The sequence below is a fragment of the Phyllostomus hastatus genome, unplaced genomic scaffold (genome assembly GCF_019186645.2).
Source record: "Phyllostomus hastatus isolate PE091 unplaced genomic scaffold, TTU_PhHast_1.1 phas_contig_40, whole genome shotgun sequence".
NCBI lineage: Eukaryota > Metazoa > Chordata > Mammalia > Chiroptera > Phyllostomidae > Phyllostomus > Phyllostomus hastatus.
This window is the reverse complement of record NW_025333872.1, coordinates 68,466,756-68,481,358: the sequence shown is the minus strand read 5'-3', so window position 1 is coordinate 68,481,358 and position 14,603 is coordinate 68,466,756. Positions and strand designations below refer to the sequence as shown.

The window sequence follows — 14,603 nt, the reverse complement described above, 5'->3', positions numbered from 1 at the left end:
TTATTTATCTTTGTCTCCTATTAAAATGAACCTGAAAATTTAAGCTCACATAAAAGTTATGCTTATTATTATTTTAAGATCTAAGTAATGAACACTTTATATCTCAATTAATTGTTCCACAATTTTACTTGCAATCTAAATGTATAATATTGTACAAAATGTTTTTTTAATTTCTTTATTTCTACTTATCACCAGTGTATGTATAGCCGATTCAAATACAAGCTGTTTGTTTCTGTAAATTAAGAAATAGAAGATCCTGAGAAGTAACCCTAAAACTTTATTTTCTCTCAGTAACCTCCAGTCCTTGAGAAACAGAGACTTCTAGTAAAAAGCTATTGACTCCAAATTATATCTCTTTCATCAGCTTATTTAAAAAATTAAAAAATTATTGCCTTATTTTATGATTTTTTTAGTGAAAAACAGGTCATCAAAGCCTCTTTGGTTGCTTCCTGAATCATTTACATTCTGAAATTCAATGTAGATGACATTTTGTTCATAGCCAAACACAGTATACATCTTACTGACTGTTAGTTTATGACAATAGCTGTTAGAGTAGCCAATTTTAAAAAAAATTTGCTCTAAGTAGGAATAGTTTTGTCTATTAACTTGAACATTTAGAACACCTAGTAAAAATCACAGAATAATGATCAGTATAATCATGTTATAGAGGGAGCTGGACTAAATGGACACCCAACAAGAGAACAGACTCTCCATGCCATTGACTTGCATAGACTCAACCAGTTAATGACAGGAACAGCTGTTTTTCATGCATATGTTATGGAACAGAAAGAGTTGGTCTACCTGTCACTAGCAGAGCCAAACACTACACAATGAGAATTGCAGTGGAGAATACTGGCTATTTTATGGTGAATGATGCCACCCGGGAGAACAGGAAGCTAATGCTCAAATGATCAAACATCTCAATGGCAGGTAGGTTACAGATGATATAAGGTCAGGGTCATACTGGGAGCAGATTGGTGAGGTGAGGGTAATAAATCATTTCTGGAGGTCTTAAGGACAGCTCTGAGGTCTTGTCCTGTATTTCATTGTCTGGTCTCATGAGAAAGTATTCAAGGGATTGTTCTACCTTAGGGCTCAGGAGCTGAAACATCACTTAGGTTAACGTGTCATCTCTAACCTGCCAGAGGTTCTGACCTTGTGGTCATTAGTCAGTTGCAGGTTACTGTCTTCTGATGCCTCAAGGGTTGCTGATTATCTGTGAGAAAAGCTAGGTTTCTGAGGTGTGTGTGTGTGTGTGTGTGTGTGTGTGTGTGTGTAGAAAGAGAGAGATGTATTCTAGAGCTAAGATTTAAAGCTAAGTATAATCAAAGTCACAAGGACCCTAGGTTGCACATGAAGTTATTCTTGTGGGCAAAACCAAGATGTGCCAATATGTGTGCCAATATGTGTGCCAAATATGTGCCAATTTTACAGAAATAGAAAATGTAGGAGTACATCAGAGGTATTGTGAGAAGAGGGAACCATTACTTTTGTATCATGGTGAACAAGCCCAATGAACAGGAAAAACCTCTTTAAAATTAATACCTCTTAAAAATAAAGACAAAAAGTGAAAAATGCAAATGTATTATTTTTTAAATTTTATTTTTTGAGTGTCCTAAAGAATGGGGTGCATACCCTTAGAGGAATGTCAGTTGCTTGGTTTGAAAAGCTTCATAGAGTTCCATGTGAAACTCAAAGGTAAAGTTCATGAATTGAGTTTAAAATAACATGAGAGAGTTCTAATAACTTTGAAAATGAGATGTATATTGATTTCTTAATGTCTAATAAGATTTTTAACCCATCCAACAGATGTGTTTATAAAAACTTATTGTCCTGGGAACATACTCACTGGCTAGAATATTTTTTACTCTTCTTTTTTCCTTCTAGTATGTATAACATATTCGTAAATGGGAATTTGAATAACATTAAACACTGGGATTTTCATATTCTTACAATGTCATCTTATTTCAACTTTTATTAACAAAGAGTTTGAGCCCTGGCTGGCGTAGCTCAGTGGATTGAGCGCGGGCTGCGAACCAAAGTGTTGCAGGTTCGATTCCCAGCCAGGGTACATGCTTGGGTTGCAGGCCATAACCCCCAGCAACCATACATTGATGTTTCTCTCTCTCTCTCTCTCTCTCTCTCTCAAAGTGAATAAATAAAAAAAAAGAGTTTGAGATTGTGTGTGTATGGTTACTCCTCTGACTTAACTAATTTTGTTTAGGCCTTGACCCATGTAAATTGTTAATGAGTTACATAAAGAATTATTAATTTTTCATTTAACTGCAGTGAAAGACTATGAAAGCTTCTGACAAATGAAAATGGAAACCACTTATCTTTCCTTTCTTTTTTTAAATCTTCACTGGAGGGCATGTTTTCATTGCTTTTAGAGAGAGAAAAAGGGAGAGAGAGAAACATCAATGCAAGAGAGAAACATCAATCAGGGAACCAATCCACAGCCTAGGTATGTGCCCTGACCAGGAATCAAACCCTCAAACTTTGGGTTATGGGACTATGTTCCAACAAACTGAGCCACACCAGCCAAGACAACACTTAATGTTTTCTTACAATCAGAAGCACTGTGGAGTTGAATGGAGATGACTTTGGGGGCCAAGTGAGGAAGGTTCTGCTTTTAGCTTGTATCTTCCCTGCCATAGAAAGCAGATACAAGCCCATGGCTCCATGAGCCGTGCGGGGAGGAGTTTGCATCTTTCCAGCTCCTGGTGGGCCTCATTTGTAAGGATTCCCTTCAGCTACAATTGGTAGTACATGTAGCAAAGCCTTACCTCTTGGGCAAGGTGTCAAACTTGTAGTCAAAACCCTCTAGGCTCACTCCTTGGTGTAAGATCTTGTATAAAATCACAAGTGTTACCTGAAATTATTTCCTTTTTTGTGAGCTAAGTTTGTTTACTTAGTTATCTTTTTATTCAGCAGGCATATGAACACTTCCTATTGTGCAAGGAATGGGGGCAGCAAATGCAGAACTGCTAGCACAGAGGAGGTCGCTGGAAATAGCTGTTGCAGCCGTCTCTGGAGTCGCAAATACTAAAACAACTCACGTGATTTTGCTTTATGATCTCTAAAGCACCATGCAAATTCAAGGGGTTTGACAACCAAAGGCAGCAAGTTAAGGCTCCAAGTTTAAACCATAGACATTTGTTAGGTTGAATATGAGAATAAAATAAAAGATAAGGCTAGTCAGCCCTTGAATCGTCACAGATTAGCTAGAATTTGTGATTTTGGATGCCCTTTGATTCTCCTTCTCCTTTCAGCCACCAACCGTTGAATATTTCTCTTCTCATTAACATCTGGCTAGGAGTGGAAAAGTGAAATGCTAATCAGCCAATCTGGCTAATTGTTAGCTGCTATGATCCTTTTTATTTATTTATTTATTTTGAAGTTGAGGTAGGGAAAAGCTGAAATCTTTTACTAAAATGTAGGCTATGATTTTTCATAATTTGCATCACCTTCCTTTTCTTCTATTGAATAAATAAGTTCAGATATTTTGTTTTTAGTAAGGTATTAAAGTTAATTAAAGATCTAGATAATTCATCTGTTCCCGTTTCAATAAAACCCCATATTATATTTTTCTTATTGGCCGGTGTTTGGAAAATCTTCACATCCTTCAAGGAAGCTTCAGGATGTTAAGAGTTGCAACTTTAAGTGTAGCCCTATATAAATAACTGCACTTGCCATGTGGATTTAGACTAATCGGGAATGAAGGTGAAGAAAATGACTTAAGACTACCCTCCCTTTGCCTCTCCTAGACATCGCAGGACCCTCCCCACACCAAATAAGGGGAAGAGGAATGTTCTGAGCATTAAGGGCACTAAGAATAAATCTGAGCTATCATGGATAAGATTACTTTCAACTTGTTATTTTATGTTTCCTGACATAGACCCCAAGATCTGTAATTATCTTAAGAAAACTGCCGGGACTTAGACAGTACTTTTTAGTTCATTTGCCTTTTTTTTTTTTTTTTTGCTTGTCTCTTTTTGGGTCTGGGGAGCTGGTATGTGTGTGTGTGTGTGAGTGCGTGTGCACATGTGTGTGTGTGTGTGTGTGTGTGTGTGTGTTTCCCTAGTGCCAAAGGAAAAAAAAAGAAAAAGTGCAGAAGAGTCCTAGGGAGATGAGGCTATTTTTATTCGAAGCTGATACTTTTGCATGAGCCACAAGTGCTGCTTGGAAAGGGCTCAGGTTGTTTCCAGGGGGAGAACTCTGCAGAGACAAAGTTCAGCAAGACAACAAAGGAGCAGCAGAAACAGCCAGGAAAACGAAGAGCCCTCCGGTTGTCCCACAGAACACCCCCATCAGAGTTCTCAAATCCTAAAGTGTTCTGCAAAGTGCCACTTGACCGGAACGTTTGGCCTGCCTTTTCCTTTCTGGAACCACCATGACTGAGATTACTGCTGAAGGTATTGCTACCATTTTCCAATAGTCTCAACTAGAAAATAGAAAAAGGTAGAAATTCACAGCCACATTGACAGTCAATGTGTTGACTAGACCTTAAAATGTTGCTTTTAGTTAATTGTCTTGATCAGATGATTCTATACAGGACCAGAGAAGTGGATTTGGGAACTGAGAGCGGACAGATCTGTGTGTTGAGGGGATGAGAAGAGGTTTCTCTGAAATTTTGCATGTGGAAACTTTGCTGTGCCAAAGTCCCCACTACTTACTAGTGTCACCCGCATCTCTATAAATAGCCATGGTCATGTAACACGGCTGATATCTTACCTAGCACAAACTATGAGACTTGCAAGTATGGTGACCACTTGAACTTGAAATCTTGCATTTAATGTTTAAACTTAGAAAAATGATTTTGAGCATTTTGCCTAATGATATTTTAACATGGAGAGCTTAAATTTGTTTTTCTTTTCTAACCAGAGTGTATAAATACACACACACATAGATTTGTATACAATGTAAGACACAAGCCCTCCTGCAAAATTTGTTTATATTTTACTATTGCTGGATATTCAGATATACAAGGTTTGGAATTGCATGGAATCACTGTAGATCAATATGATTTTTAAAAGAAAGCAATTTAAAAGTGGCCAAATTCCATTTCTTTTTTACTTGCTCATGTTTCTTTTCCCCCAAATGATAAGTTCTATCTTTATATTAAAATAAATGTTTGTTCTTTCAATGCTTATTCTGAAAAGGTACATGCAATAAGTAAAACATAATTTTTATTATTTCACCATGGTAGTAATCATTTTAGATATGTAATATACATAAAACATATGCATGTATGTAAATATATATGTATTATATATTTTTTTTCTTAAAATAAAAAGACCCTTTAAAAGAACTAAAGCATGTTAAATCTGGTTCTAGCTGGGGTAAAAATTTGTGAGGTGGGTCTGAAATTCGCTTCTGACAGCTGTAAGAAAATCAGACAGGTGGTGCTCTCGATGGCTTCCAAGTTGAATGCTGTGCTGGTTTGTTTTTAATCGGACAACTGAAAAATAGAAAATGAGGTTTTGGCTCTTGGGGTAGACATTACTATAGACACACAGTGATTTTAGAGTTGAGGATTTCTTTACATTTACAAGGAGACATATCTTACTTGTACCTCCCATTGAGAAATTTAGCCTGACACCCAAAATTAACAAAAACTATTATTGAGAAATTTCTATGTATATCAGGTATTGCTCAGGACTTTGGATGCGTTTACTTACTTAAACTTCACACAATTCAATTAAGTCAGCATTATTATCTCCATTTTGCAGAAATAGAAACTGTGGCTCAGATGTTCGGTGACTTGCTCAAGACCCCAGTATTGCCAAGATTAGAAGCTAGCTCCCTGAAATCTAGTTTGTGTGTTTGCTTTTCTGTAAGAGGATATCAGGTTTACTCTTCACCAATTTTAGTTGAGAATTTGCTAACTAAATATAAATAGCATTTTTCCTATTTCTTAGATATTCTGAGTCATATGGCCTTTAGTTTGTCTTAAAGTGTGCTTTCTATAAAACTTCTTGCTTAGCCCTGCAGGAGTTATTAATATACCTATGAGTATGTTTCTCTATGTCTGCACAGGACTGCCAGCTGATTCAGGAGGTCACTTGGCCAAAACATTTTGGCTTGTCTATAGATTATGCTCTGTAGACCTTTACGCTTAATTTATAAAACTTTTTACAGGAGAATTCCAGAATATGAAGTAGAACTTTTGTTTCTGTGGGAGAGTTTAAAGTGTTTATGGAAGACCTCCTGGAGTCACCCATTAAAATTCATTGAATCAGTAACAAATAAAACATGTATAAAGTCTACCTAGCTCCTAAATGATGGTCATTTTCTACTCTCTGGCATTAACAGTTCATAGGATTTATGTCATTTGAACATCAATTTTGTGCTCTTATCATTTTCTAGAATGATTTATTATTCATATTTCTCAAATGATAATTAGACTGTCAACTCCAATGAGCTTAACTTCTAAGGTTAGTACCACAGTCATCCTCAGAGGTTATCTGCACAGCTTCTTGCATGCTGCTCTCCTGCACACTTTTCATCTTGTCTTCATGATTCCTACTTGCTGTGTCTCATCCAGCCTTCTTTTAGAGGTGCACTTTTGTATAGAGCCTTGGTGCAGCCTGAAGCATTCTTTCCTCTCATCTTCCATATTTCTTTTGCACCACTTTTGGACACATTATTGAAATATATGCACTGCATTAGTAGCCTTGTGACAACTACTCTTGTGATTATTCTTCTGATTCATTTATCACAAAGCAAGTAAACATCTTGTAGCACTTAAAAAAGTTAGAGCTAAAGTAGCCCCTGACAGTGTTGTAGTGCACTGTCAGCACCTGAATTTTTGAACAACTAAGGCTTGTACAGCTATATGGCTCTCTGATGGTCATTAATAATTAGAGGAGGTCTGAGGGTACAATTCATGTCTCCTTGGATTAATCCCAGTGCTTATTCAACCAGAATGCAGGGCATGTCTCTACACTTGACTGAGCTTTTCATGTAGATTTCCACTGTATATTCCAAGCTGGATTATTTCATGTGACAAAAGAAAGGAAATAATGCAACATATAGAATTGTCTTTTAGGTACAGAGCAATAGATTAATTAGAACTAGGAAAAAGTTGAATCCCAAATTATTTTAGGAACATGACAACTTTTGATTCTGGTCATGATAAATTAATAAACATAATTATAATGACAATGATAATAACAATTCACATTTATTCAGAAGATATTACATATCAATCGCAGTATGAAGGTTGTCGTATGATCATTTAATCCCCAGGACAGCCAAATGAAATAGATACTTTATTATTGTTATTTATAAACAGCAACCTGAGGTTTAGAGATATTAGAAATTTGCCTGAATTCACACAGATTTATAAGGTATAGCTAGGATTCACACCCACACCTCTGATTATAGAGTCATGTTGAATACTTCCTCTTGCTGTTTGAGATTAATAGTTAGCCTGCTATTAACCTGGAAGTTAATGGGGGCCAACACTAGGCCCTCATTCTGGTTTGGCTCATGCTACTTTGGGTAGGTTAAAGCTGGCCACAGACTGGATCAGACTCAAACAGCACTAAGGTTGAAGACTATAAATAACTTTCTATTTTCTTTCCAGAGGCTCAATTATTCCTAGACAAGTGCCAAAGCTAGTTCCCCTTCAGAGGTTCATATGAACTCTCAACTACCAATTTCAGCATCTATTTGACAGCACAAATCACTATGTAAAAATACCACTTGAACAATTTGATAATTAAGTGAATTTTAATTAATTCTTAATAGCTTTGTTGAAAAAGTTGATTAAATATGTAAGGTTTTCAAATTGCCAGTTAACTAATACATAGTCAAATTATGCTTTACAATAACACTTACAAAATTGTGTTCTTTGGGTCTAGGGACCCCCAAAATACAAGGGTATAAAATATTTACATAATGTATTCTAGTCAGAGAAGTCTATATACAATTAACTTAGCATTACTAAGACATTCAGTTGAGGAAAATTCTTTTTTTTTAAGTTGTAACATGTCATTCTCTCAACTTTTAAACTATTATTCAGGATTCAGGAGGAGGATTATTTTACTATGCATGCATAGTCCAACCACATTTCACTGCTTCTTTAACAAACCTTTAAGAGGATTTGATAAATGCTCATTTATTTCACACAATGCACTGCTTTGACAAAACCTATACTATACTACATGAGAACTCACTGTTGCTCTCAAAGAAAAAGATCAATAATTCACAGCCAGACTAGTTAACAAGTATATACACAAGCTATATCATCTAGGGCAACAGATCATGAAACTAAGAAAAGGAAGAGATCCAACTTATATATCTGTGTTTATCTTGCCAAAATCAAGAGCAGCTACTCTGGCCTAAGTGGAGATGATGTGTGTCTGGGGGGGTGGGGTGCGGAGAATAAAGCACTAGGTTCAAGTCTAATTACTTCCAGATTATGTTCAAGAAAAGCAGTAGAATATCATTTTTAAATCCAAGAACACCTTTTAAAGTTGAAATTAATAAGCCAATGTATTTGGAGGAGAGCCGTGATGGTAAGAAGCACAGTTAAAAGAAAAGACATGTGCACAGGACATTCGTGTACAAGACTGGAATTTTTTTATTATGTAGCACTAGAGAAACATTCAAAGACCCTTGGATAAAAGTCTGGGAACCACAATAAGGCAAACAGTGGCAAAATGTAAGGTAAAACTTAACCAACCATTAAAATGATAGCTAGAACTAACAAAAAAGTGAAAAAGGAAACAGAAAGAAAGAAAGGAAAAGCAATGAAAAGAATATAGCCTCCAATTTTCAACAAATAGAGGGGTGAGGAATGTGCCATACGCTGTACCATAACATGAAGTAAGCAGAATCCAGGTATGGGAACCTACAATGTAAACAATCCAGTTCCTTCAAATAAGTTACCAGGAACAAAAAGAGATGCCAATGAAGTTTATAGATTAAAAGAAATGTAAAAATAGAGCAACCCATCACAATGTGTATAATTCTTAGATAGTGATTTAAACAACCTTAAAAAAACCTAATGAAATAATTGGAAATTTGACACAGTCTGGATATTAGATGATATTAATAAATTATATTTTAGTGGAATAATCATATCATGGTTGTGCTTTAAAATTTATTTGGAGATCTTGTTCAAATATACACTGATGAGATCATGCAATGTTTAGAATTGGTTTCTAAATATTATGCTAGATAGAAGTGTAGGTGGGATTATGGGTAGTATAAAATTGGCCATGAATTAATTATGTTTGGATTGGTGATGGGTACGTGGGATTTTATTACTTTTGTGAACATTTAAGTCTCTTTTTAATAGAGAACTAGAAAGAAAAAGAGTTAGTGCTTTTAGTAAGGTAAACCAGTTAATAAGAATATTTTTGTGATATATATGTAAGTTAATTCATTCACCACCAAATTTATTCATAAGTGCAAATTATTGTCTAAAATGAATTGTCAATTGTTATTGAAATGGAAATCACATATGCTTGTATGAGACAGAGGAGTCCAGAAATGGAACACTGAATTTGTAACATCAGACAAGGAAATGTGGGAATCTGTAGGATAGTTTCATATCATTTTTCAAAATTATTAGTGACATTAATTAGAGTCATTAATTAGTAACAGATCATTTTTAGATGATCCTAGTAAAAACCTGAGAAGTCAATATGATGTAAGTAAAAATAGTTCTAAGAAATGCTTTGATCAGAAACATCTGTATTGACAGGGTATTAAGTGCCAAGGTCTTACATGAATATCTCCTTTAAATACCAGAGACTTTGAAAGGCTAGAAGGCAGACATCGCATAAACATGATCAGTCTGACTTAAAACTACTTGATCTTCTTTACCGCTGAAGGTGAATATAGAAAAAGAGAAAAAAGCAGATTGTGAAAACCAGTCGTCTATATAGCTCATTGAAAATCAGAGAGAAAAAGCAGTGCAGATTTGAGAGAAAGCAGCATTAAAGTAACTAAAGGCAGTGTGACAGAGTAGAAAGTGTGTGGGCTTTCAGATCAGAAAACTGAGTTCAAGTATTATCTCTACTATTTAACTGTGCGTGGCCTGGGGAGCGTGAGGGGCCTCATGGAGCCAGGGCCATAAACTAGTGGGTGCATCTTGATTAATATCAATCATATGGCGAGAGAATTCTGTAAACTTTTTATCTTGCCCAGTGGCAAATTAAATTTGTCTTTTTAATTGCGCAAAGCATCCATGATGCAAAATCTGCAGTGAAAGTAAACAGAAAATATATCTTTGTAGTGTCAGACCTAGCTGGGTTCTATTAAGGAGCTTTTTTAGTCATAGCTTTTGAAATTATTTATAATAGTGATTCTTTTTTTTTGCCCCACCCCTATCCTAAGCACACAATACCCATGGAAAATGTTCTGTTTGCTACTTTAAATGTTTCTCAGTTTTTTCTGACTTTTTTGGTCATCATTGTGACTATAATTTTAAAATCATGCTACTTTTACAATGCAAAATGAATTGAGCCTACTCAGCTATTCCAAGGGCTTAGGAATACTAAGAGACTTAAAACCTCCAATGCTGTTTGCATTAATTTTTAATCAGTTAACAATATTTCATATGAGAGAAACATGAAACGGTGCAACTAAGCGATTTTTAAATCATCTACATTGACCTTTGGGTTGAATATATCAATTTGAAAAGAGAACGCACAGATGGTTAAGATTTTCCAGTTAAGCTTTTGGTCTTACAATTATGTAGTTTGAAACAATACTTTCTTTTCTTTTTTCAAATAAAAAGAAGACCTTCGGGGACATGCTTCATATATTTAAAAATGCTTATTTTGTAAACTAATACAATTAAAAACATGAAAATTAGAGAAAACCCTTTATTTGGTAACTATGCATTAACATCATACAATAATTTCAAGTCTTTGGAGTTTAAGTTCTGTTCAACTTAAAGTTCTAGGAAGATTTGTCAAAGTTAAGTTTTTTGCTCTCCTCAATTGCCACTTCCTCTGGATAATATGAGTGCCGTGCAGAGTTGCTGTTGGGAAATGTTTACTTGGGTGTCGAATAAACATGTATTGCCCCACATGAGTGATATTCAGAGATACATGAACTTCCTGATGCAAAAAGATACTATTTTTCCATCTTCAAAGGAAGTTAAAAAGAATATTTTTGGCATAAATGTAATGAGTAAAGTTCTTTCTGTGTAAGTTATGTTCTCTGAACATCAAACTTTCCACATCTCCTTGCCAAGGCAAGCTGTCAAAGTTGCACAGCTTTTGAGAGATTCTTTGTTATGTAAATGAGCTGTGTCCTCATAAACCACAGAGTCCATCTCACAATGTACTTAAATTTTGCATTTAAATGTATATGGTTTAGATATTTTCTAATTTAGTAGCTATGGCAGAGGCAGGAGCTTGTGGTCTTTCACTTAAACAAGTTAAAGATACAATCTTTTATCCTAGAAGAACAAAGATAATTTACATTCATCAACTTGCTTTTTGCAGGGGAAACCTGATTTTATTTATATGGCATGAGGCTAGAATTCATGTGATGGACTGGTTTAACCTTTGGTGCTCATTTGCTGCTTTGTTCAATCCCCATCACAGGCTACTGATACTGAAATGTTGAGAAAAACAAAAGAAAGAAAGAGCTCTTAATATTTAGAACTTAGTTTGTAAAAGGTGAAAAGTATGGATGTAAGAGAATCAGTTTCTACTTATTGATACTTTCAAAATACCTTTTTATCAAGGTTTCCCTGGAAATTTATTTGGCCTTTTAAAATAAAACCATGTGATTAAGAGACTTTTCTGTGGTGACATTTGATACAATGTCAAGACAAAAATAATAAATACAAAGTGTTGCTTCTTTCACATTCAGTGCTGGGACTATTATTTGTGTACCTGGTTATCTTATTTAACTTCAGTATCTTTACCTGGGATAAAAAGAGTGTGCTATAACATCTATCAGTTATCATAGTATGGCAAAACACCCAGCTTGGGAATGTGAATTTGCAGAAGTATTAAATGTCTCATTTAGAGAAAAACAAAAGAAATCCATTTGAAATATAACAAAATTTTGGACTCTGTGGTATTAATTACTAACCAATTTATAAAGCAGATTTATAAAGCAGTAGGTCCTGTCAGAGGTCAGAGTTTCAGCTGTAATTAATATTTTAGCATCTATTATTAACTAGACTGAATGCCAGACAATGGGGACACAAAGATAAATAACACAAGGTCCCTGACTCTAATGTAGTAAATTGAAAAACAAGCATGAAAAAGAGTTAAAAAGTCAGGAAAATGAAGGCTGGGCAGATTTTAAAACATACAACTATAGTTGGATTTATGAATGACGGGTGTTTAATTTAGTCGAATAAAATCATGTTATCGTTCAAAATGTTTATGATTAGTGAACACATTGAAACTTGTTGAAAATAACTTTAGAATGGTAAAGAGTAACTCATTGTTGATTCTGCTAATCCTCAGGGCACTTGACATTGACATCTTTACAAGGCCACTGGCCTGTAACACTAGTTATCAGAGTAATTACCTTAGAATAACACTGACCATGGAAGCAGTTTTTATTTAAAAGCTTCGTTGGGAAGGTGAACTGGCTTGCCAAAAAATAAGAGATCATGAGTAGGTTTGATCAATGGAAAGATGAACATAAGTTGTAGGTGAGAATCAGTGGTCTTTCAGATGAAGCCCTGGAATGACTGAGGTACAGAGTTACCTGGCTATGAACTTGTTTACAATCTTTGTTTAAATATTCAAGTTTTGATAAGGCATCCTATTAATATCATATTGAAAATGTTGGATGTCTCATGTTCTTGATTTATCTGAAACTGGTTATTTATTATAATTTTTATTTTTTCTCCTTCTTATATGAGGATTCTCCCACTATTTCTATTTCCATTGCTGCTTTTCATCCCCAAATACTCCACTTTAAGCTTAGTTTGTATTTATGGAGCACCATTCCAATTCCTGAAGAAATGATGAAATAGTATTGTCAAAGAGGTGCTCACTAAATAAGTTTCTTAGGATTAATAATGAGAAATAAGCTTTTAAATAAAAACTGCTTCCATGGTCAGTGTTATTCTAAGGTAATTACTCTGATAACTAGTGTTACAGGCCAGTGGCCTTGTAAAGATGTCCTGTAACGGGTAGCACTGAACAAAGTAGGTGTTTTCAAGATACTGGGGTTCAAGATGCCTTTATCAAGGAAAGGTTGAAGAGATATGGTTCTTAGTCTAAGGTTCAGAAGATATAACAAGAAGGTACCTAGGAGGGCAGAAATAACTAGATCAAAGCAATAATCATCAGAATCCTCTACTAAAGGTGTCCAAACTTTTGGCATCTCTGGACCGCACTGGAAGAAGAAAAGTTCTCTTGGGCCACATACTAAATGTACAAACACTAAAGAAAACTGATTCGCAAAAACAAAAGGTTTTAGGTAAATTTACAATTTTGTGTTGGGCTGCATTAATAGCCATCCTGGGCTGCATGCCTCAGGCTGGACACCCTGCTAGAGACTTTGTTCATAGTGACTAGTTATATCAGAAATAATAGTTTTGGCAGTTGCCAGAAGACCTGGTTTAACTATTAAGTTTCTGCCCAGTCTCTCTGGGTGTGAAATGCATTGTAGATCCTGTCTAGAATGAATGACTCATTTTAACCATCATCTGGCTTGGATCCCTGTTTTTGAATGGCATAGGCTCTCAAAATCCAGGTGTTTTGGAATATGGTATCTTATCTTTTTCCACCACTGTGTCATTCACTTGTGGATGAAGAAGCGTAAAACTGCTGACACCCTGAAAAAATATTTTTCACTTAACAAACACTTACTTGTATTTATTTTGGCTATTTGTCTTTGCCAGTAATTGTGTTAAGTCTGAAAATGAAATGCGAAATATATATAAAAGTTGTCCTCAAGGAAAAATGAAATAATCGTGTAAATAAGTATATAATACAAGACTGTTTCCTAAGAAGTTTCAAGTTTCCTAAAAGAAGTAACAGTTAAAATCATATGTAAAAATTGTGAGATAGATTCCTTGTTTTCTCATCACTCAAGTCTAAAGTAGACAACATTCACACACATGAAACAACTAAAGGAATTAGTACATAAGAAATAAATACATAAACTATTATGAGATATGATTGTCAGAGAAACCTAAAAAGGAAAACAGATGAACTTGGCTGATGAGAGACTCTTACAAAGGAGTAGAACATAAGTTAAAACTTGAAGGATATTTCTAAGTAAAAGGACGGGAACAGAAAGGCAAAAAAACAGCATTTTATCAACATCCCTAGATCCTGAAAGTTTAGGTTAATTTATTTAACAAATAATTATTTGACATGTTTTCACTAAATTAACATGTTGGCCTCATGCTCTATATTGGGGAATCTAGGTGCAGGAGACATATTCTATCAGCATTTGGGTCAAGAGTTTTTGTTAGAAAGGTCTTTCCCAGACATTGCAAGATAATAAGCATACAGTAGCACTGCTCACCACAGTTTTGACCCTACAAAGCCACACATTTTCCTGCAACAATCTTAAACTACACCCCAGTTAACAACCAACAAAAACCTAAGAACTTAAGACAAAGCTGAGCATTGGTGCTATTGGCTGTGAAAGAA

The 14,603-nt window shown here is 35.1% G+C and overlaps 1 protein-coding gene across 2 annotated transcripts in view; it reads left to right on the top strand.

The window, feature by feature from the left end:
* The first annotated feature begins 4,110 nt into the window (after positions 1-4,110).
* TRDN (triadin) overlaps positions 4,111-14,603 on the top strand; it is a 304,890-nt gene continuing 294,397 nt past the window's right edge. Inside the window, exon 1 of one of the 2 annotated variants that reach the window (XM_045843665.1) lies at positions 4,111-4,415. In XM_045843665.1, coding sequence (XP_045699621.1) covers positions 4,394-4,415 — 22 coding nt within the window. In that variant the 5' untranslated portion in view covers positions 4,111-4,393. The remainder of the gene's footprint in view (positions 4,416-14,603) is intronic. The other variant, XM_045843666.1, reaches the window with a different exon arrangement.